This window comes from Ammospiza caudacuta, chromosome 28 (genome assembly GCF_027887145.1).
Source record: "Ammospiza caudacuta isolate bAmmCau1 chromosome 28, bAmmCau1.pri, whole genome shotgun sequence".
In the NCBI taxonomy this organism is placed as follows: Eukaryota; Metazoa; Chordata; class Aves; order Passeriformes; family Passerellidae; genus Ammospiza; species Ammospiza caudacuta.
In genome coordinates, this window is record NC_080620.1 from 5,034,034 (window position 1) to 5,057,673 (window position 23,640).

The following is a 23,640-nucleotide window of genomic DNA, read 5'->3' on the forward strand; positions in this document are numbered from 1 at the left end:
TGTGTAATGGAGAGAGGGAGGGAGGCTGGGACTTTGGAGACTCCAGGTTTGTTATTCCCTGCCCTGGGAAGCAACTGGGACAGGAGGCTGGGAGTCTGACTCCTGAGTCTGTCCTTCCCAGTGGTGGAGGGTGAGTGGTCCAGGGACAGGGGAGGAGCTGTGCACATCCCGAACAAAGGGAAGGAAATAAATTCAGCAATGTGTCAGCAGCTCACAGCTGACATGTTGGCAGTGCTCCTCATTTCCCAAACTGTTTAGGGTGTACAGGGTGGCAGCAGTTGGGGTTCCATGGAGCTGAAGAGTCCCTGCAGCTCCTGTGTCTCTCTTCTCTGCCAGTCCCAGGAAAGCCCATCCTGTCTGTGCACCAGACAGAGGAGAACACCCTGCTGGTGAAGTGGGAGCCGCCGCTGGGCGCCGAGGGCCAGGTGCTGGGCTACCGGCTGCAGTTTGGCCGCAAGGACGTGGCCCCTCTGGCCACGCTGGAGTTCTCGGCTCTGGAGGATAAGTACATCGCCACCAGCATCCACAAGGGCGCCACCTACGTCTTCAAGCTGGCCGTGAAAAGCCGGGCTGGCTTCGGGGAGGAAGCCGTGCAGGAACTCAGCACCCCCGAGGACATCCCCAAGGGGTACCCCCAGATCCTGGAGGCCAGCAATGTCACGTCCATGTCGGTGCAGTTCGGCTGGCTGCCCCCCGTGCTGGCCGAGAGGAACGGCGCCATCGTCAAATACACCGTGGCCTACCGGGAAGCCGGTTCTCCCGGGAACCTGCTGGAAAAAGAGCTGCCCCCCTCCCCAGAGAACTCGTACACCCTCAACGGCCTCAAACCCAACACCGCCTATGACGTTAAAATCCGTGCTCACACCAGTAAAGGCCCCGGGCCCTACAGCCCGACCGTCCAGTATCGGACGTTCCAGCTGGACCAAGGTAGGACTCACCGGTTTCTCCTCCCTCTCTCCCCTTGTATCCGGGGCTGGTGCCGGGAGGCAAGAGAGCTGGAGAGGTCAGGCCGGGCTCAGCCAGGCTCGTGAGTAAATGCAAAGCACTCTGGTGTCACTCTCAGTCCCTCCGCTCCTCTCTGCCTTGGGCCAGGTAAGTCCCTTTTACCACTTTCTTCTAAGTTAAGTCCGGACACCTCCTGTCACTGGCACCTGAAGGGGGGGGCCAGTCACTCTACAGGTGGGAAGAGCATTTTCTTCAGCTTTTGCAAGCAGCCAAAAGAAAAGAGCAAAAATTTAAAAAAAAAGCCAAAACCCTCAAGCCGTGACCTGGGATGGGTTTTTCTTCACCTGAGCATGCTCAGCCAGGCAGCACCTCGTTCCTGCAGCAGCCACCCAGGCCCAGAGTGTGGGGGCACAGCCACGCGCCCTGCTGGGGTTAGGCACAGGGACAGGGAGCACTGGGAGATGGACCTTGGCAAAACTCAAGCACAGTGGAGGCGGGAGCAATCCCTTCAGTTCCTGCAGCCGCAGCCAGACCCAGCCTGGCAGGCCCCTCTTCCAGCACTTGACCTTCTCTTCCTTCTCTTTCCTGCTCTTCCTTCCCTCTGCTGCCTTTTCTTCTCCTTTCTCCCCTTCCTCCTCACTTTTTTCTCTGCAGTTTTACCCAAAAACTTCAAGGTGAAGATGGTGACAAAGACATCTGTCCTCCTGAGCTGGGAGTTCCCTGAGAATTACAACTCTCCTACCCCATACAAGGCAAGTGGAGGGCAGGAGTTTCTCCCCACGTGTGCCCCAGCTCTTCAGGGCTGGGTGCTCCATGTTCCCTGCACAAGGAAGGGATGGGAAGGAAGGAGCTTGCTCAGGGAAGAACCTCCTCCCCTCCCACAGATCCAGTACAACGGGCTGCACGTCGACGTGGACGGCCGGACCACCAAGAAACTCATCACGCACCTGAGGCCCCGCACCTTCTACAACTTCGTGCTGATGAACCAGGGCAACAGCATGGGGGGGCTGCAGCAGAACGTGGCAGCCTGGACTGCTGCTGACATGTTGTCCAAGAAGCCAGAGGTGACCCACAAGCCTGATGCTGATGGCAACGTGGTGGTGATTCTCCCCGACGTGAAGAGCTCTGTGCCTGTCCAGTAGGTTTCTGTTTAACTGCAGGGGTGGGGGCTCAGCTTGTGTTTTGGGGGTCAGCCCTGATGGCTGGAAACCCCCAGGGGCAGTACCAGGAGGGTGATCCCTGCATTTCCAGCCTTCCTGACTGTTCCACAACTAACAGGGAAAGCCAAAGAAGTGTGCAGGGAGTGCACAAGGAGACGTGGGGCTGCCACTGAGCCCAGCTCTTTCCAGGAACAGCAGCTGTGCTGAATGCAGAATAAGGGCCTCGAGCCAGCGGGGCACTTTGGGCAAACTCACATCAGCGTATTTTCCCTTCTTCCATGGCTCATTCCTTCTGTTTCTTCTTGTCATTGCCAACATTTAGAGCTTTCTACATTGTGGTGGTGCCTCTGAGGAAGTCCCGGGGGGGACAGTTCCTCAACCCCCTGGGCAGCCCTGAGGAGATGGACCTGGAGGAGGTGAGTGTGGCTGAAGCTGGACTCAGCACGGGGAGAGAGAACAGCGGGAATGGGATGGGGACCTGAGGGCTGGGAGGGGGGTTTGGGGTACCTGTGCTCCCCAGACTGGCAGGGGGATTTGGGATACCTGTGCTCCTCATCAGGGCAGCCACGCTGGGAGGGGGATTTGGGGTACCTGTGCTCCCCAGACTGGGAGGGGGATTTTGAGGTACCTGTGCTCCCCAGACTGGGAGGGGATTTTGGGTACCTGTGTATTACAGCGACCTGAGTGGGTCACTGCTGGTGAGAGAGAGACGGTGAATCTTGTTTCTTGATCAGAAGGCTGAATTTATTAATATTTGATATAATACATTATAGTTATACTAAAAAGAATATAGAGAGAGGTTTGCAGAGCTGCTAGCTAAGCTAAGAAAAGATAGAAAAGAATCCACAACAAAGTTGTGGCCAAGGACTCAGTCCCCTGGCTTGAACTGGTGATTGGCTCTTAATTATAAACATAGAAAATGAGCCAATCAAGGTGTTCCTGTTGCATTCCCCAGCAGCTGATAACAATTGTTTACCTTCTCTTCAGGGGCCTCTGGCCTCCCGAAGACGCAGAAATCTGAAAGAAAGGATTTCTGTGGAGAAATGTCTGCGACACCTGTGCTCCCCAGACTGGGAGGGGATTTGGGGTACCTGTGCTCCCCAGACTGGGAGGGGGATTTGGGGTACCTGTGCTCCCCAGGCTGGGAGGGGATTTGGGGTACCTGTGCTCCCCAGACTGGGAGGGGATTTTGAGGTACCTGTGCTCCTCATTCATGCAGCCAGGGAGCAGCCAGGCTGGGAGGGGGATTTGGGGTACCTGTGCTCCTCATTCATGCAGCCAGGGAGCGCAGGCTGGGAGGGGGTTTGGCTCTCCCTGCTGCCCCCGTGCAGGCTCTCAGGTGCTCTGTTCCCCACAGCTGGTGCAGGACATCGCGCGGCTGCGGCGCCGGAGCCTGCGGCACTCGCGGCAGCTGGACTTCCCCCGGCCCTACATCGCCGCCCGCTTCCGCTCGCTGCCCTCCCACTTCATCCTGGGGGACATGAAACACTACGACAACTTTGAGAACAGAGCCCTGGAGCCAGGACAGAAATACGTGCTCTTCATCCTGGCTGTGCTGCAGGAACCCGAGGCTGTAAGCGCTGCCTGGGTCCCCCAGCCCTTCCGCTCCCTGCCCCAGCCCTGCTGCCCTCCTGGCGTCCTGGAGGGGTTTTTTTCTTTCCAGCTGTGGCTCTTGTGCCTGATGAGCTGCTTGTGCTTGTGCCTGCATTTGTCTCTTCCAAGCACAAGAGGACAAGAGGAGCTGTGACTGTCCCAGTTGTTGTGGGCAGACCTTGCACACTTGTGGCTCCAGACTGGAGTCCAGAATGGGGAGGAACAGCACCAGAGTTCAGAGGGCCCTGGGTCAAACCCCTTTTTGAACAGTAATTTCCTTTAAAGGCTGTTCTTTAACTCCTCAGAGCAATGACCCCAGACATCCTGCTCCTAGAGCATGTCACACTCTGGGCATTGCAGAGTTCCTCTTCAAGCACAGAGATTTCCATTTTTAAATGAAAAACTACAAGTTCTGTCTACCAATTCAGCATCTCTGCTGTTTTCACTGGGGCTGTACTTGGCTTTATGAAAACAACTATTTTAATATTTACCTGCCTCCTCCCTCACACACAATAGGAAACAGCCTAATACTTTGTTGTTTTTAAATCCCCCTATGGAATTGTAGCAGGGAGCTATTGGAAATTAAGGGTTTTCAGAGGTTTTTTTCCCCAATAAATATTTACTTGTGTATTTGATATTAAAGGATTAGGCTGACACGCTCCTGAATGGGTTTCTCAATCGGATTACTGCAGCTTGAGGTAATTTCTGCTTTAGAACAAGGTGCTGCAGACTCACTCCCAGTGGCCTGGATCCACAGCAGCTCCTGCGTGTGGAGCAGCATTCCAGCCTGCTCAGAGCTGATGGAGTTCAAGGACCCAGAGCCCGTGTTCCTGTCCTATCCCTGGCTGCTCTCCCAAAGCAGGCCATGCCAGTTCTCTGTGCTGTTCAGTTCCTGGGTAGGATGGGAATTCATCCATTGTCAGGACTTTAAAGGGTTTGGATGTGTCTCTGATCCTCCTCAAGAACCAGCTCAGTGAAGAGGCAGCAGAGGACACACACAGTGGTTTACTACTTTGTATTTATTTGTCAGCGTTGTTTTCTCTCAGTCACCAGACCAAGCGTTAATTCTTGTTTTAATCCCTTCCCTCTTGCTCTGTAATCCCCTCTGACTGTCAAAATCCAGATGGTTACGTGAGAGCTTGGGCAGTGTTTGTGTGTTTGTGGCAGTGGTGGGGGCTCGGGGCTGTGCTGGAACAGGAGCAGCAGGAATGACAGACACAGGGCAGGCTGCAGCCTCACATGAGTGAGATCTTTCCATGCTCTGTCTCACTGGACCATTGGAAGGTACCTCTCATGTGGATGCCCAGGAACAGGGCATTTTCTCTGGGCTGAAGAGGGCATTTTTCCCTGTCAGCATTTGGGTTGTGGTGCAGAGAGCTCACACCCTCTCCAGCAGTTCCTCCTGTGCAATATCCTGTGCTTGGCCCTCTTCAGTCCCATGCCACCTCTGAGCTGTATTCCACCCTGTTCCCTGCCTTACAGACCTATGCTGCCAGTCCCTTCTCTGACCCCATCCAGCTGGACAACCCTGACCCCCAGCCCATCATTGATGGTGAGGAGGGGCTCATCTGGGTCATTGGGCCCGTCCTGGCCGTGGTCTTCATCATCTGCATCGTCATCGCCATCCTGCTCTACAAAAAGTAAGAGCTGCTCACCCCTGAGATGGTTCTGAGTGTCCCCAGGGCCCTAAAGGGGATTTCTGTCCTGCTCATGAGGGGAAATCCTTCCCTGAGGCACAAATGCTCAGGGATGGGAGAGTGTGCCCAGCACAGGAGGGATTAGCAGGGATTTGCTGCTGCAGATTGTGCCCTCCCAGGAAAGCTGTGCCTGTCCCACAGACACTCCCTTGGGCACTGAGTGTGCCAGGACTCCCTGTGGGCACTGGGGGATGCAGGGGAGGCACCCCTGGGCACAGACCTCCACTGCTCTCAGACTGGTTTCCTGCTGGAGATGGGAGACAGGAACAGGGTATGATTCTTCAGGAGAGAAAAGGAAAACTCCTTTTTGTCTCCCTTTCCCTTGGCTTTCTGAGCAGTTCATGGGGCGTGGATGGGAGCTGGGGATCCCTGAGCACACACAGGGCAAGGGAAGGGGACAGCAGGGGCTGAGCAAAGTAAATAAAGGTGACAATGGCCAGCAGAGGTGTCCTTAGCTAGGACAGCTCATTCCCAGGGTGGGGGGAGCTCTCCCAGCCCTGCTCCATCTCTGCTTTTGGCAGGGGCTTAGGGGTTCTGGTTGGTGTCCCTTTGGCTGGGTGATCTTTGCTGGTCCCACCTCTGCTGCCAGGGTTAGAGCTGAGCAAATGCCTCCCCTTAGCTCTGCAAGTCCTTTCTAACCTGAACATTTTTCTTTTCTTCTCTCCACTTACTGCTTTCCTGGACAGCAAACCAGACAGGTAAGAGCACCAGATTTGCCATTTATTCGGGTTCTTGCTTGCTGTGTGTTAAGCAGTGTTTGCTGTGTGTTGTTGGGGCTGGGACCATGTTTGAATTGGGGCAGAAAAAGCAAAGCAAGCCCAGCTTTCTCCTGTTTGTCCATTCCTAAATGAAACGGCCCTTCCCCAGGTTGGGCAGCAGTGACAGTAAATGGCTCATCAAGTGCTGGTTAATGGAGCAGAGCAGCTCTCATTTGTGTGGCAGGCAGAGGTGAGAGTGGGTTTCTGCATGTCTGGCTGCTCCACACGGGCTGTCCTGAGCCCCTGGCACAGTGCAAGCAGCATTCTCACAGCTGGCCTGGCCTTGTCCTGTGGCAGAAGCTGCTCTTGCCCCTCAGCCAAGGGCTTCTGACAGAGTCTGTTTATGACTGCAGAAATGAGACTTTTCCCCAACCATTTCCAAGGCTGGAAGAGTTTTCACTGATGGGTTCAGTCCATGAACTGTTAACAGCAGCTTCAGAACTGCAGCAAAAATAAACCCAAACTGCAAAGTGGTGTCATTCCAAAATGCTGCCCCATGCAGTGCTGGCAGGGCTCAGACCACTTCTTCTGACTATTAATGACATCAAGAGACAGCTCAAAATGTCCTGAATAACCTCCTGTCTGCCTAAGTGATTGCCATTGCTGCTGCAGGCATATGATTGGAGGCTTGAGCAGGAGAGGTGAGGAGCTCCACAGCCCCTTGCTGGAAGGGCTGGACCACCTTTCCCACCTCAGGATAGGGGCCACATTCTCAGCTCTCTGCAGAGGTTCAGCTCCCAGCAGCTCATCGCTGCTTCTCTGCAAGAAATTATCACATCTTTAGGTCGGCACTGGGCTTTGCTTCTAAATTCTCTTCAAGGAGAATGAGCCAGGTCAGCAAAGACTTTTTCAGCTGCCTGAGCTAACCTGAGCCATTTGGAGGGAAATATATTGGGAAGCACTTCCATGTGCAGCTCAGCTGGCGGGTTGGAGCAGGCTCTGGTGCCTGGCAGGGAGAGGTGGATCTCAGCAGGCACAGCTGTGCTGGGAGAGGATGTGTCTACACTGTTTGTTGAACCCACATTTTTAGGGTTCTGCAGTTCAAAGAAGATTGAAAAGTGCTGCTCTGACTTCTCTGCCTGCAGCAGGGCAGCTCTGAGGGCTCCTGAACAAGCCAACAGCAATATCAGAGCTCAAAACCCAAGGTCATGGCCAGGAGATTCTGTACTTTTCCAAACGATTCTGCTGGCTCTGGTGCTCTCAGGCTGGAAGTGGCTTGGCCAGATTGGAACATTTCTTGCTCTGCAGAGTTCAGTGGAGGCTGCTCTGAGCAGGGAGGGTGAGGTGGGAGTTCACAGCACCTCAGCTGCTCCTGGCTGCCAGTCTGTGCTGCTGCTGGCAGAAGGGGGAGCTTCCAGACTTACCTGAAAGATGCTGAGGGGCTCCCAGGCCATTGTGAGCCCCTAAAACATAGCCCTGGCAAAGCTTCCAAACCTCATCCCTTTTCTGATGTGTTTTATTTCCTTACACCCTTGACTGCACCTTTGCTTTTCTGTGGGAGCTTTGCTCGTGCCTGAACACGGGTAGCTGAGACCTCAAGGCCCGGAAGTTAAGCTGCTTTTTCTTTCTGGTCTCTTTTGTTTCTTTTCTGACTTTGTTGTGAAGCAAACGCAAAGATTCAGAGCCACGGACCAAGTGCCTCCTGAACAACGCTGAGATTGCCCCCCACCACCCCAAGGACCCCGTGGAGATGAGGAGAATCAACTTCCAGACTCCAGGTAACCTGCTGCTGACCAGCCTGACCTGCTGGGGAGGCAGGAGGGGGCACCTGGCCCTTCCCTGAGCCCTCCCTGCCTGCCTGCAGCTGCTGGGGCACAGCCTGAGAGCCAGAGCTGCCCCTGGGCACAGCCTGAGAGCCAGAGCTGCCCTTGGGCACTGCCTGGAGCTGCCCCTGGGCACTGCCTGGAGCTGCCCCTGGGCACAGCCTGAGAGCCAGAGCTGCCCTTGGGCACTGCCTGAGAGCCAGAGCTGCCCCTGGGCACTGCCTGGAGCTGCCCCTGGGCACAGCCTGGAGAGCCAGAGCTGCCCCTGGGCACTGCCTGGAGATCCAACCCTGTCTGTACTCAGTGGGGATGCTGGGATCCACCTTTGCTGGCATCCTCAAGGACCTTGCACAGGTTATGCCCAGTGCTGGCGAGGCAGAAGAAGGGTTTTCCTGGATTTCCAGAGAAATTGGTGCGTTCTGGGCTGAGCTGCAAACACCATGGCTGTGCCAGTGCTGCCCTGTGCCCCAGCTGGGAGCTCCTGGATGGGGAGATGAGTGTGGCAGGCTGCCCAGTGCTCCAGCCCCACCTGGAACTGGTGCTCTCTGCTGCCAAACCACTCCTGCAGGCAGCCAGGCCTGCCCCTGGGCTGTGCAAGGGGAAAGGAGCTGCTTGGAGCAGGTGAGGCAGCTGCTCCCCACTTGGTGCAGATGCTGTGATGGAATCCCGGGCTGGTTTGGCTTGGGAGCACCTTAAAGGCCGCTCAGTTCCACCCCAGGCTGCTCCAAGCTGTCCAGCCTGGCCCTGTGTCACAGTGCTGAGCTCTGTGCTCCTCCCTCCTGCACACACGTGTCCCCACGTCCACGCATGTCCCACCGCCTGCATGGCACCTCTGCAGCACCACTGACACCCCGAGGGACACGTGGCCGTGCTGACCCAGAGCCTGTCCACACCTCTGCCTCCAATTCCTGGTGCTCGAGGCTTCGGAAGGGAATTTATTGTGCTTTTTGGGGGCTGGCTGTTGTTTTCAGTTTGTTTGTTTTGTTTTGTTTGTTTTTTTTTTTTTGCTGTTTATGCTCGTTAGTAATGTTTCTGTAGCTCCTGTTTCCCCATCCCAGTCCTGTCCTTAGCATTGTCCAGTTCCCTTAGGGTGAGGCTGGCAGGAGGGACAGAGAGCAGGGGAGGCACAAAGGCAGGGCTGAGCTGAGGGGCTCTTATCAAAATGAGATAGGAAGCACTGATAAGAGCTGAGGGGCTCTTATCAAAATGAGATAGGAGGCACTGTTGGGATCAGCCCAGGCTTAGGAGCAATGCTGAGCAGGTTCACTGCAGGGACAGCAGTCCAGCACAGGTAGGTCCAGCACAGGTAAATCAGCTCTTAGAGCAGCTCTTGCAGGAGAGTCTGGAGGTGTTGGAGATGTTCTGAGTGCTCCCAGCTGCAGCTCAGCAGTTTGTCTGGGTTTGTTGGGGGTTTTTGCCCTTGTCTGGTGCTTCCTGTGGGTGCTCCAGGTGGAGGGAGGTGGGAGACCCAAGAGAAGGAGCTGCACTGCCTCAGATGAAAAGACTCTGCTGAGATAAAAATAAAAAGTCTTGGTGCCAAGAAGCAGCTGGAAGTGCTGGTCCATGTCTTTCCCTCTCTGTGTGCCACAGGACAGCAGAGTCAGCTGAGGGTGCTTCCAGCAGGTAATGGGATGGATGGAGTCAGTCTTGTGTTGACCCCACTGCTTTGGACGTGCTGTACCTCTCAATTCTGGCTCTGGGAGGTTTATAAAGGGTACCTGAGACACCCAGACCTGTATGAAAGCTCTGCAGATCCCCAAAGACACTGCCTGTGTCCACTCTGCCTTTAGGAGATGCTTTCCTTCCCAAGTCTCTCTGGCCAGAGCTGACCCACCTGGTGTTACTCTGCTTTATCATTTGTTAAGCACTGAAAGGTTTTAAAGGATTTGGGGGAGTTGGTCACCTGCCTCCCACAGAATTTCGGAAACATTGGGTGAAAATGGAAATGGATGGGAAAATGAGCTTGGAGTGTGTTGGTGGTTGTGGTGCAGTTTGTAGGGGAAGAGTCCACAGGAGCTCTCTGAGTTAAAGGCATTTAAATTCAATAAATTGTGGCACAGAAGGGGCCTGTGGGCTCTTCTCCAGACAGGTGACCCCAGGTGGAATCTCCATCAAAACAGAGGAGGGACATGGGAGTGGGAATGTGCAGCTCAGAGAGGGGAAAGCATAGCACACCTTAGATATCCTGTCCTAATCAGCACAAAAATACCTTTCTTTTCCTCTTTAGATTTATGTTGGTTTTGTTTTTTGTTTTTTTTTTTAATTAGCATGAAATTTTTACAAAAGTGTATCTTTTATTTATTTATTTTTTACTGTTTTCTGCAGATTCTGGTCTGAGCAGCCCTCTCAGTGACCCTGAGTTTGACTTGGAAAGTTAGTTCCTGTGTGTTTTTGTTCCTGTTGGTTTCATTTTTCCCCCTCCCATTATTATTTTCCTCTTCTACCACTTTCCTTTCCAATTCTTGTTCCGTTCCTGTTACTATTTTTTTGATTTTCCTGCCGAATTCTCCGTGTTCCTGCGGTGTTTGCCCATCTCATCCCTTTTCTGTGCCATCTGTGTGTCTGAACTGTGCTTCCAGTTTTACAGTTCCCCCTTAGAGCCCTTTGGAGGACAGGGGAGCAGCTGGGTTCCCATCCAGCCCTCGCTGTCCCAGGAGGATCCAGGGCTGCCTTTCCCCTCGTGGAAGATGTTCCATGGCTGCTGCTTGGCTCAGTGTCCTCAGTGTCCCCTGTTTTTGTGCCCTGGTGTCACTGGGGGGTTGTGCTTTGCTGTTTGCGATGCAGGGAAAGAGAAACTGGAGCTGCAGCTGCTGATCCCCCTCCGAAAGAGCCATTCGAGCACCTTTTCATTCAGGGGGAAAAAGTGATTTCCCAGCTGTGGCAGGGCCTGCTCCTTGGCACTGAGCTGTTCCAGGGAGCAGAGGCCACCCCAGATCTCACAGAGTGCCTCCAGCCACGGTGACTTTGCAGGATAAATGGGCTCTGGCCACAGAGCAGATGTTGTTAGGGCGACGTTTCTGGCGACTTGGCTGGTGCACAGAGAATCAAGTCTTTTGTGATAAGATTAGAGAGATTCAAGTGATTGAAATGTTAGATGAGACTGGCTCGGAAAGATTTCATCCCATTAGGAGCCAAGATCCCAGCCTTGCTGGGTGGTGTGGGCTTGGATTTTTTTTTCTTAATACTGGGCAGGGAAGGATGTGAGGTTTCAGCTGACAAATGTGAAGAGTCACAGATGCTGCTTGTGCTGGGAGATGCAGGGGCTGGGAAATTTACACCAAATATCGGTTTGTTTGGTATGGAATATGTCACAATTGTCCCCTCATTGTAACGGAGGGGATGTGGGTATTTTCCTGGCTAAACTCAGCCACTCACACCCCAGATGAGTTCCTGAATTAAAGGAGAGAAGAGCTGAGGCAGTGCCACTCCTGCCTCGTTCCATGGCCAGCTCCTGGATCCTACTGCAAACCCCATGCACTTGGCACTTTGAGCGGGGCAGTGTTTATTGCTGCAGAGCTTCTTTTATTCCAAAGAGCCCTAGGAAAGAATCCCATGAGGAGTTTCTGTCCTTAACAGCAGCAGAACAAGTTCCCATTGCTCCCAGCCAGGCTCTGTGCAGGGAGGGTTGCAGGGGAAGCAGGATGGTCCCAGCAAAGGGCAGAGCTGCTGGGGTCACACTCTGGGCTTTTCCTGGGGTTTTATGAAGGAAATCTGGGAAATTCCTTCACGGGGAAGGTGAGTCCTCATTCCAGATTGCTACAGAGGGCTTTTCCCATGCAGCCCACAGGCTCAGAGGTTCTTGCTCGTGTTGCTCCATGACTTCTGAGCCAAGGAGGATCTGGGGTTTTTCTTGCTTGTTATTGCTGCGGTTTCAGATTGTTTATTTTCTCCTTTTAACCTACATGTCTATCGAGTGCTGGTGGTGTTAAACTGGTTTGGTCTGATCTGGAACATCCCAGCCAGGGTGGCCTCCCCATCCCACACTGGGAGAGGACCAGCTCCTGCCACCACCCCAGCCTGGGGTGGATGGCAGCCCCCTCCGTGCAGGTGGAGCAATAACCCTCCTCCAGGTGTGGTGGGACAGGACAACAAGAGATTAAATGGGAGTTTTTCCTCCATGAGCCCAGAGAGGTTTCCTGCCCTGATCCCAGCAGGCTGTAATGGAGCCAGCACAGCCTCCAGGATAGCTCAGGGTTATTTTTGTGAGCTTTTTTGGTATATTTCCCCTCTTCATCTATTTTCAGCCCTATTTCCTTGTGCTGAAAATAGATGTGTGGTGAGCTTAGGAGAAACCTGTCGAGGTTTGGCAGACTCACCCCGTGCCCAGGCCTGGGGGAAGCAGCACCTCTCCCAAGTCACTGTAAAACTGAGGATGTCATGCTTGCTTTGCCATCTCTGTGCTGAGTTTTCAGAGTTATCTGACCATGCTGCTGCCACGCCGCTGCTTTGTCACCCACCAACACCCACGGGGCTCGAAATTCTCCCTGGCTTCCATCTCTTCTCCACCCCTGTCCTTCTCATCGGGGGCACTGCCCAGGGCTTCTCACAGTGCTGCTCTCCAGGCCTCTGGGGAGGCTGGCAGACAGCATGGGAAGCCTTTGGAGAAACATAATCCCATGCAGATGAGCAAAGCACGGAGAGCTTTTCCTGTGGGTTTGCAGCGCAGCCTTTGAGATGCTGTGGGCAGGGAAGGGTCTCTGCTCTTCCCAGAGCTCCAGGTGCCCCTTTCAGAGCAGGATGTGCAAATCCCAGGCTGAGAACTGAGTCAGCCATGGCTGAGATGTGCCCCAGCTGGACCAGTCTGACCCAGTGGGACCTCCCAGTATGGCTCCAGTGAGTTCCCTGGAAAGGAAGGGTCTGAGCTTGCTCTTCCCAGAGCTCCAGCTGCCCCTTTCAGAGCAGGATGTGCAAATCCCAGGCTGAGAACTGAGTCAGCCATGGCTGCTGGCTGAGATGTGCCCCAGTTGGACCAGTCTGACCAGCGAGACCTCCCAGTATGGCTCCAGTGAGTTCCCTGGCTGCCTCAACACCAGCACACCACAGTGCTGGGGGATTGCAGGGGCAGCAGCTGAACCAGCTCAGGAACATCATGCCCAATCTCCCTCCCAGAAGGTGCCCGGATGGGGCTGCACAGCCCAGCCCACAGCACTGGGAGGAAGGGAGGGCTGTGCTGCACAAGGAGCATCCCCCACCAGCCAGGAGAGGCAACAGGAGCCTGCTGGGTGCTTCCAGGCTGGCTGCACCCTGGGAATGGTGGGGGTCAGAGCTCAGTGCCCATGAGCAGACTGAGAACTTGCAGAGTTCTTCTCAGCACTGCGCAAAAAACAACCCAGAGCATCCCAGAGGTCGGAAAAGACCTTAAAGATCACAAAGTGCAGTTCCTGAAAAGCCTCCCCTGCTTCCCCCCATCTGCATATTCCCATCTCCTGCCCACATCTCCATGGTTGGCTGGATCTGCCCCTGCCTCCCTTTCTGTTGGAGCTGGTTCCTGATCCTGGCGGGTGCTGTGCCATTTGCTGCGTGGGTTCCTCTGGCAGCGTTTGCTCATTCCAAGTCCACTTTGGAATCGCTAACACGCATCTGCTCTTCAGATTTTCCTTTTTGTTTTTGCTCTGATTTCTACATTGAAAATGGGGCCATCACGGGAACACTCTCATTTTACTGTTTTTTGTTTTTTATTTCCTTGATTTTTTTTTTTTTTTTTACTTCCAAGGACACAATTTCGAGCCCTGAATTCTTCTCTTCTAACCTCCCTACTTTCATTGCAGATCTTACATTGTAATTTATTTTCTTTTCTTGTTCCTTCTTTCTTATAAAATGCGCAACGGTTGTGAATTTTAGTCATTATTAAATGAGATCCTTTTCCTGCTGTCTTGTCTTTTAGGTATGCTCAGCCACCCACCCATCCCCGTTTCCGAGCTGGCTGAACACACAGAGCATCTCAAAGCTAATGATAACCTGAAATTATCCCAAGAGTATGAGGTATGAGCAAGAGTGAGTGCTGTGCATGGGTTTGCAGAGCCAGGAATTAGGGAATTCAGACAGGCCTTCATCCAAATGAACAGCTTCATTTTAAAGACCTGGTTAGCTGAAATTTAAAAGCTATTTATGTATTGAAAATTAAGTACTTGCTGAGAGCTTTGCTGGGTTCAATTCTAGCTCATAAAAAGCAAGAGGTTGGTGCATGAGCTGCTCCTGTTGGCTCAGCAGAGGCTGAGCTCTCTCAGAGAAGGGATGCAGTCCTGGAAGGGATGGAGCTGTCCTTGGGGTGCCCATGATTGCTGCAGGACACAGGAGACCGAGTGAAGGGCTGTGACACCCAGTTTTTACAGCTGAGCTGGGTGAGAGGAGCAGGGAGTGCTCCACAGCTGATGCCATCGGCAGCCACGGAGCTAAAGATGGGAAAACAGGATGGTTTGTGCTTCTTGTCATGTCTGAGGGGTTTGTGCAGGTAGTGATAGGGAAAATGTAATGACCAATCCCAGACTGGTGTGGGATGGAAGTATCTTAAAGCCCATCCAGTGTCCCCCTGCCATCAGCAGGGACCTTTAACTGTCCCAGGCTGCTCCAAGCCCTGTCCAGCCTGGCCTTGGGCACTGCCAGGGACCCAGGGGCAGCCACAGCTGCTCAGGGCCTTCCCCACCTCACAGGCAGGAATTTCTCCTCATACCCACCCTAAAACCTGTCAGTTTAAAGCCCCTTGTCCTATCATTCCATGCCCGTGTAAAAAGCCTCTCTCTGCTCCTGGTTTTGCTGTTGAAAGACACCAAATGCCCTGGCATTTTTAGCCTAATGGTGAGTCTGGACTGGCTGCGTCTGTTTGCAGGCAGGGAGCCAGGGGATGTTTTCCAATCAAGGGCTGCTTCTCCCTGCCCTGACTCCCTGATCCCCGGGCACCTGGAGCAGGGTCAGGCCTTGGAGAAGGCTCATTCTGCTCTGCCTGGGTCTCTCCTCCCACGCTGGGTCTCGGGGGCAGCAGCAGCAGCTCGTTCTGAGCTCCATCCAGATTCCAGAGGCTGATCTGCATAATGCCACATCCCGAGTGCCCTGGCTCTGAGCCAGCCCAGCCTCCTCCAGAGGGAGAGCCAGAGCTGAACAAACATCGCTAATGAAGTGAAGGCGAGGCATGATTAGAGGGATGGAGAGCAAACAGACACATTACAATAGTATAAATACCCATTAGTTAGGAATTCTCCGCAGCCAGAGTGAGCTCTGAGCTGGTTTTGTGCATGGTTTTGTACCAGCTGTGCCCGGGGTGGGTGGGCACAGCCAGGGAGGGCAGTGGGGCTGGCTCAGAGGGGTGGGTCTGGGATCTGGGACCCCGTCCCCAAAGGGTGGCAGCCAGAGGGAGAGCAAGCAGCAGCAAACACAGCTCTGCACGCTCCTGCCAAGCCTCCAATTGAGGCAAACCCCAAGGGCTCTGCAAAATGATGAAGGAATTAAGCCCTTGTTTTATTTAATTCTCTGGCTGAGGATTTAGAGGTAAACGTAATTAACCTAATTTCCATATCTGGGACAGCTGGACTTTAGAGAGGAAAAAAAACCCCCACCACCAAACCTGGCATAAATCACTAGGACAGGCAGAGGGGATTTTTCTCTCCAGTGCATTTCATTGTTTATTCTTTCATCCCTTCTAAGAAAAACCCATGTTGATTGAGTGTCCTAGGGCTGGGGTCCCTACCCCTCTTCTGTGCTGGGGGATGCACTCTTGTCCCTGCCAGGTTCCTGTGGGGATTCCTCCTCATTTGCACTGGAAACCTTTGGTGCCGAGTCCAGAGGGGGAATGACCTTAGGTATTCCATCTGGGGCCAAGGGAGATGGAACATCAGCTGCTCCATGGGGCTTTCCCACAGCAAAGCTGGGCTCTGGCAAATTGTGATTGTTGTGCTCCTGAGTGAGACCTGCAGAGCCACGTGGAGCAAGAGCTCAGAACTGCATTTGCTGCTTTTCTCCTCACTGACTCTCCCATTTCCCTTCCCAATGCCTCCAGTCCATCGACCCTGGCCAGCAGTTCACCTGGGAGCACTCCAACCTGGAGGTGAACAAGCCCAAGAACCGCTACGCCAACGTGATCGCCTACGACCACTCGCGTGTCATCCTGCTGCCCATCGAAGGTAGGGAGGGAGCAGCCCCTGCTCCATCCTCCCCAGGGTGGATTCCTGCAGGAAACACACTCTTCTCCCCCTGCTCCATCCTCCCCAGGATGGATTCCTGCAGGGAACACACTGCACACGCTCTTCTCTCATCTCCATTTATATTCTTCTCTTTACGTCTCCCTGGGAGTTTGGCAAGCAGGAGATACCTCTGTAAACCGAGCATTTGTTAAATTCTGGTGACTGACATATTCCCCTGGAGCTGCAATCCCTCATATCAAGGGCTGGTTTATCAAGAAACTGCCTTCCCTTTGCTTGGAGATGCCTGTTTGGTACAGCTCTGACTAAGAGGAAGCATTCAGACCACACAGTGCTTCAGAGGGAGCAGAGCAGGGTGGTGGAACACGGAGCAGGGCTGCTCAGGGAGGAGTGGGAAGCAAATGTGAGAGGCAGCAGCAGCAAAGATGTGGCCACTGAGTTGTACAGGCACAAAGATCACTTGATATGCAGCCCCTGCTGCAGCCCTGGCCCCTAAAAGGCTGGGGATAAGAAGGGGTTAGAGCAAGCCTGGCGGGTCATAAATTGTTTCCTGAGCTGCTTGTGTGAGCGATGGTGCAGTCAGGAAATTTACATTAAATTTCACAACTTGTGGCTCTTGACAGAGCTGCTCCAGTGCACGCCAGGATAAGAGGGGCTTGAGATGGAGTTGAACAGGGCACCTGCTTGGGTTGCTGCTGCCAAGATAATGCTGGAGTTTCATGGGCTCAGGATGTGGCTGTGCTGGGTGGATAAAGCCTTCAAGGCCAGGCTTGCATTGCCAAGAGCTGATCATCAGAGCAGAGAGGATGTGGGATGTCCTGGTAACTGCCTGGTGAATGGAGAGGTTAATTCCAAAGCCTTTGAGACCAGGGAATTGCTAAAATAATCTCCCTGTGCCACGGTAGCTCTGAGGGGCACGGGGAAGGGGGAGAGCTGAGGCAGCAGCAGAGCACGGTGATCTGCCAAAAAACTGCACAAATCTGGATTGCTCTGGCCTGCTATTAGAGGGCTTTAAATGTTTCTCCTTGTGAAGCTGACTGTGTTCTGCCTTGGTTTAATTCCGAGATTAATATTGTATGAGCCAAGGAAAGCAGAGGCTTTAAAAAGTTGCTTTGTCATTCAAGGGAGGGGAGAAGAGCACAAGTGAGGGAGTGAAGGACACTTGGGCTGGTCTTGGATCTGGGGCTGGATGCAGGCAGCACTTCCAGCTCTGCCCAGGGCTCTGTGAGGGACCAACAGTGCAAGGATGATGGGCCAAGGTTGAATTTTCAAGCATGTGAGAGGTTCTGACATGTCTTGGCTGCTGTGCTCCTTCCTGCCGGGCTCTGTGTTATGCTCAGGGCTGGAAGATGAAAGGAGCTGGAGGAATTATAGTTTTGTTGCTTTTTCTTTGTTTAAAATCTGAATTTGTTGAGGATGCAGACTGCCACTGCCTGCTTGGTCAGGGAGAAGCAGTGGTTTTAATTCTGTGACTTCTCTGAAGCTGGGGCTGTCACACAGTGAAACTTTGCAGGAGCTCACGCCACCATTTCAAATGACAGAGTGGACCCCAGGGGGCTGCAGAGGAGATTAATTCTGGAAGCTCAGCCCTAAACACACTCCTGCCATGGCAGCCACCTTCTCTCCCTCCTGAAATTTCAGACTGGGAGGGAGCAAGGGTAGGGAACCCTGCAGAAATTTAATCAAAAGCCATTTCCCAGCAGCTGAAGTTCCCGGGTGCCCTTGAGGACAGGGAGGCTGCTCTGGGCTCACCCCTCACCAGCTGCAGCCCCCATTGCTGCAGCCCCCATTGCTGCAGCCCCCATTGCTGCAGCCCCCAGTGCTGCAGCCCCCATTCCTGCAGCCCCCATTCCTGCAGCCCCCATTGCTGAAGCCCCCAGTGCTGCAGCCCCCATTCCTGCAGCCCCCAGTGCTGCAGCCTCCATTCCTGCAGCCCCCATTCCTGCAGCCCCCATTGCTGCAGCCTCCATTCCTGCAGCCCCCATGGCTGCAGCTCCCATTCCTGCAGCCCCCATTGCTGCAGCCTCCATTGCTGCAGCCCCCATTGCTGCAGCCTCCATTCCTGCAGCCCCCATGGCTGCAGCTCCCATTCCTGCAGCCCCCAGTGCTGCAGCCCCCATTGCTGCAGCCCCCATTCCTGCAGCCCCCAGTGCTGCAGCCCCCATTGCTGCAGCCCCCATTGCTGCAGCCTCCATTCCTGCAGCCTCCATTCCTGCAGCCCCCATTGCTGCAGCCCCCAGTGCTGCAGCCCCCATTCCTGCAGCCCCCATTCCTGCAGCCCAGTCCCCACTGGTGCTGCTCCCCAGCCTTGGCTCCCCTGCAGACAGGAGTGAAGGGCTCTGCACCGAGTTAATCATGGGTTTGCAGATCCTGCCAGCCTTGCCAGGCACTCGCTGTGCTCGGGAGCAGCCAAACCAGCCCCGAGTGCTCCGTGCCAGGCGCCGGCTCCGGAGCTGAACCTGGGCGTTTTAACTTCAGAGCAGCTTTCTCCTGCCATGTCCCAATCAACCTCTTCACTCTGGCAGTGCCTCCTGCTCATCCCAAACCCTCAAGCAAGGACCCAGGCGAGCAGCTGGAGCTCAATAGCCTGTAACTCATGCGGGTAGGGAAAAAAAAAAACACTCTTAAAAATGACAGCGGGCAATTTACAGCAAGTCAAAGCCTGTAATTTCAAAGCCTTCATTGGCTAAATCAAGCCTGGCTTTATTCTTTACTCTGTCCAGCTGTAGCTCAATGCCTGGCATTAGATTATGGACCACACAGTCATTGACCAGGTGCATTTCTGCCCGGGCTCGGGGCAGGCTGGGACAAGGACTCGGGTTTGTCCTATGGACATTGATGCAGCAGGAGCCCTGCTCCAGGACTTTGCTCCTGTTAAGCACATGAGGAAAAACACCACGGTTTCAAGGCCTGATACTTGGTCTCTTTAATACCTTTTGCAAGGAGTTGCTGTCTCTCTGCAATGCAGGAGCTTGAGCTGGGAACACCTTGCCAGGAGCCTGGGTCATCCTGACCCACCAAGGCTCGGGTGTTTCTGCGGTGAGCTTCACTCTAACAGCGTCCCTGCAAAAATCTCCTCAGCGCAGCTTCCAGCTGTGTGAAGTCCTTGCAGATGGCTGATTTTTGCTGATTTGACACAGGAATTGTGGGCAGTGATTACATCAATGCCAACTACATCGACGGGTACCGGAAGCAGAACGCCTACATTGCCACCCAGGGGCCCCTGCCAGAGACCTTTGGGGACTTCTGGAGGATGGTGTGGGAGCAGCGCTCAGCCACCATTGTCATGATGACTAAGCTGGAGGAGAAATCACGGGTAAGATGCATGAGAGGGATGACTGGTTAGTCATAATCCAGGGGGATTGGAGGGGAGAGCTGGGGGAACGGCAAATCCCTTTGATGTGCAGCCGGGGGGGGATTTCTGCCTGCTCTGCCAGCACCCTGAAAGTTCAGTGATTCATTGCTTGTAAAAAAAACAAACCATTCACCCTGGAAAGCTGCAGCCTCCTTGGCAACTCCAGGAGAAGGGGTTGCTGGATCCCACTGCATGTCTGTCTTGGAGCTAATCATGTGGCAAGTTTCACATTCAGTTCTCTTGTTTAACAAGCCCCAGTACATTCCCTCTAATCTTCAGGATCATTCCAGTCTGTTGTCTGTGGGATCGATGTAGCATCAAAGTCTGTGCTTAGTCAGTAGGAGCTTTTTCTGGTGGGTTTGTCCCTGTCCTGGTGCTGTGCAGAGACACTTCTTGCACCTCCCCTTGCCTTTGCCACCAGGGCATTTTGGGAATGAGCACCCCCCAGTTTGGGTTTGCCCAGCACTGAGCCATCCCTCCTTGCCTTGCAGATAAAGTGTGACCAGTACTGGCCAGGCCGAGGCACAGACACCTATGGGATGATCCAGGTGACCTTGCTGGACACCATTGAGCTGGCCACCTTCTGCGTCAGGACCTTCTCCCTGCACAAGGTGAGCTGGCTCCTGCTCCTCTTTTCCCTGGAGAGGGGCTGGAACACTCCTGGTGAACTGCAGGAATACTCAAGGGTTTCTCATAAGGGAAAAACTCACAACAGTGAGTTGGGAAGGGGTCACATACCCTGAGCTATTTTACACCTGCAGGTTTCAGTTACAAAGGGGTCTCAGGCTGCAACATTCCAAAAGATCAATAAATCTTTGATGTCACCAGTTTGACTCGTGGCAGTTCCAAACCTTCATTCCCACCCCCAAGAGCTCTGGATTCCCTCCTAACAAGGAGGGAGGCACACCCTGTGCAAGGCAGGGGTGGCACTGGATGAGCTTTAATGTCCCCTTCACCATCCCGTGAATGTCCCATTATTCCCAGCCCAGCTGGGTGATAGCTGGTCACCTGTGAAACAAATCTAAGTTCGCTCTTAATTCTTCTCCAAGGAAAACCCACTAACCCTAATGAAGTGAATTAAGGGCTATTTAAAGGGGGTACAGCTCCTTTTAAAAAAGAATACAATCTCTACAAGCGGATAAATATTGATTCCCCAATTATTATGTGGGACCTCAAGCAGTCATCAACAAAAAGTGCATTAAAGCTCTACATTCCAAAAATATCAGAACTTCATGACTCCCTCCCCATTAACAACCTATATTTAAGTAGGAGAATTAATGCTAGAATGAGTAACCAGGGTCCTCCCTCTACGAGGCGAGCTTACACCTGTACGTTATCAACAAATAATATGGGACATTGACGGGGTGGCACTGGATGAGCTTTAATATCCCCCTCAAACCATCCCGTGACTCGACTTTAATAAAATTAAAATAACAATAAGCATTACAGATATTCTTAATAAACAGGGTCCTTCTGAAGCAGCTCCTGCCTTTCCCTGTATGCAGTGGGGGAGCACAGATGGGGTTGTGGCTCAGGGCACACCCAGCCCAGGCAGTTTGGTTTTGCTGTCCCTGGGCCCTGTGCTGTGCTGTGCCGTGCCCAGGGCACACCATCCCAGGCAGTTTGCTGTCCCTGACCCCGTGCTGTGCTGTGCTGCTGTCCCTGACCCCCGCACTGTGCCGTGCTGTGCTGCAGAACGGCTCCAGCGAGAAGCGCGAGGTGCGGCAGTTCCAGTTCACGGCCTGGCCCGACCACGGCGTGCCCGAGTACCCCACGCCCTTCCTGGCCTTCCTCAGACGGGTCAAAACCTGCAACCCCCCGGATGCCGGGCCCATCGTGGTGCACTGCAGGTACTGCTCCCCTCCCCTGGCACTTCTGGAGGGGGTGGGTTTACCTGGGCACAGGTGCGTTCCCGGGCAGCACCTGAGAAAGGGACCTGGGGATTCCGTTGAGCTCAGCATGTCCTGAGATGATGAGGAACAGCATGATGGGGATTTTGAAGTTTGTGATGAACTTTCATTCCTAGAAGGAGGTGAGGCTTTCTGTTCCAGAGTGGATGTAGATTGTTATTGGGATTAGGCTGATTAAGAAGGAAGGTTTGACTGTGTTTGTAATTGTGCTAGGAGTGGCTTTGAGGTTGTTGGATAGAAGAGGGAATAGGATGGGGGTGGAGAGGGTTACTAGGGTTAAGAGTATGGATGTATTTAGGACTAGTGAGAGGTCCATTACTTTCACTTGGACTTGCACCAAGATGAGTGGCTCCTGAGACCATTGGGTTACTATTGGGGCCAAATGACTTGGATCAAGTGCTGCAGGCCAGGCTGGGCAGGGCTTGGGGTAACCTGCTCCAGTGGAAGGTGTCCCTGGCCATGGCAGGGGTGGCACTGGATGAGCTTTAGGGTCCCTTTGGAACCGAACCATTCTGGGGTTTGATGATCCTGTAAGCAATGGGAAGTGCCTGGTGCTGTAGCAGTGTCTGGTTCTGTGTGGTGGGGCTGTTTGTGGCCACAGTGAGAAAGGAGGAGGAGGATCAGGTGTGACCTCAGAGGGTGTTGGAGGTGTTTGGGAGGCAGAGCTGCCTCAGCTGCCCAAGGCAGGGCTGACAGTGATTGACAGAGGGTTTCTGAGTGCTGCAGCCTTCCTGATAATGCCAGGCTGAAGGCAGGTAGCATTCCCTAATTCAATTTACAACCCAGTGAGGAATCCTCGAGGCCTCAATGCAGATAAATCCCTGTGTTCCTCAGGAGGGTGTGGAGGAGCCTGCAGGTTCCTGGGCACTGGGGGAAGATCTGCATTGTGCAGGCTGCTGGGGAAGCTAATCCTGCCTCTGCTGGAGGATGCCATTTAAACAGTCTTTGTGAGTGGGCAACTTATCACTACCCTTGCAGATGGCAATTATTGTGCACCTCAGAAAATGAATAAAGAGCTGTCAGCTCACAACCAGCTCCCAGATCAGCTGCTAAATTCTTGCCAAAGCTCCAGTCACCTGCTTGGTTCAGGTGTTAGGCAGTCTAATTAACAGAGATCAAGGGGGCTCCAGGAAAAAAGGGACAGCACTGGAATGGTAAAAGGAAACCCTTTATTAGCAGTGGCCCAAGAGAGCACAGAGCCCTGCTGAGGCACAAATGCCATTACACACGGGTCTGATGTTACCTGATGCACAAAAACATTGAGGGAGAGAGGTGACGCATGTTGCTCATTACAACATCGGTGCTCTTTCAGCTGCAGAGATCTGAGGCATTAAACAGGGGGGTTTAGATCCTGCCAGCCCCTTGTTGGAGCCTCAGGGGGGCTGCCACAGCTGTGCCTGGCCTGGGGTGTCACAGTGGAGGGGGGACACGACAGAGCAGGGTGGAGAGGGGACAGGACAGTGTGGAGAGGGGACAGAGAGGTGTGGAGAGGGAATGGAGCAGTGTGGAGGGAGGACAGGACAGTGTGCAGGGGGGACAGAGTGATGTGGAGGGGACACAGGACAGAGCAGTGTGGAGAGGGGATGGAGGGGTGTGGAGGGGACACAGGACAGAGAGGTGTGGAGGGGACACAGACAGGTATGGAAGGGACACAGAGCAGCGTGCAGGGGACACAGAGAGATACGGAGGGGACACAGAGCAGCATGCAGGGGACACGGAACAGTGTGCAGGGTACACAGAGCAGCGTGCAGGGGCAGCAGGCACCGCCCAGTGAAGGCCAGACTCTCACTCCCCGTGCCCTGTCCCCAGCGCGGGCGTGGGACGCACCGGCTGCTTCATCGTGATCGACGCCATGCTGGAGAGGATCAAGCACGAGAAGACCGTGGACATCTACGGGCACGTCACCCTCATGAGGTCCCAGCGCAACTACATGGTGCAGACTGAGGACCAGTACAGCTTCATCCACGATGCCTTGCTGGAGGCCGTGGCCTGCGGCAACACCGAGGTCCCGGCTCGGAACCTCTACAGCTACATCCAGAAACTGGCACAGATCGAGGCCAGGGAGCACGTCACGGGCATGGAGCTGGAGTTCAAGGTGAGGATGGGCCTGCCCAGGGCTGGGTGGTCACAGGGAGCCTTCGTCAGGCTGGTGGCACCTTGCTGCTTCCATGTGGGAGGTACTTACATTGCAGTTCCCTGGGAAAGCCAGACTGGCACCACAGGCTGCTTCCTTGGTCGCTCCAGACCCAGAATGACTTTACTCCCTCTTAAATTGGAGGGATTTTTAACTTTTTTAGTAGTAGTACTATTTTCTGAAAGCTTTGCTT

The 23,640-nt window shown here is 53.9% G+C and overlaps 1 protein-coding gene across 1 annotated transcript in view; it reads left to right on the forward strand.

The window, feature by feature from the left end:
• Window positions 1-23,640, forward strand: part of PTPRS (protein tyrosine phosphatase receptor type S) — a 128,648-nt gene that overhangs the window by 99,300 nt on the left and 5,708 nt on the right. Inside the window, exons 15-28 of the mRNA XM_058821107.1 lie at window positions 337-927; window positions 1,600-1,697; window positions 1,830-2,083; window positions 2,428-2,521; window positions 3,463-3,678; window positions 5,181-5,338; window positions 6,082-6,093; window positions 7,759-7,871; window positions 13,801-13,898; window positions 15,907-16,030; window positions 19,189-19,364; window positions 19,895-20,014; window positions 21,099-21,253; window positions 23,123-23,408. Coding sequence (XP_058677090.1) covers window positions 337-927; window positions 1,600-1,697; window positions 1,830-2,083; window positions 2,428-2,521; window positions 3,463-3,678; window positions 5,181-5,338; window positions 6,082-6,093; window positions 7,759-7,871; window positions 13,801-13,898; window positions 15,907-16,030; window positions 19,189-19,364; window positions 19,895-20,014; window positions 21,099-21,253; window positions 23,123-23,408 — 2,495 coding nt within the window. The remainder of the gene's footprint in view (window positions 1-336; window positions 928-1,599; window positions 1,698-1,829; window positions 2,084-2,427; window positions 2,522-3,462; window positions 3,679-5,180; window positions 5,339-6,081; window positions 6,094-7,758; window positions 7,872-13,800; window positions 13,899-15,906; window positions 16,031-19,188; window positions 19,365-19,894; window positions 20,015-21,098; window positions 21,254-23,122; window positions 23,409-23,640) is intronic.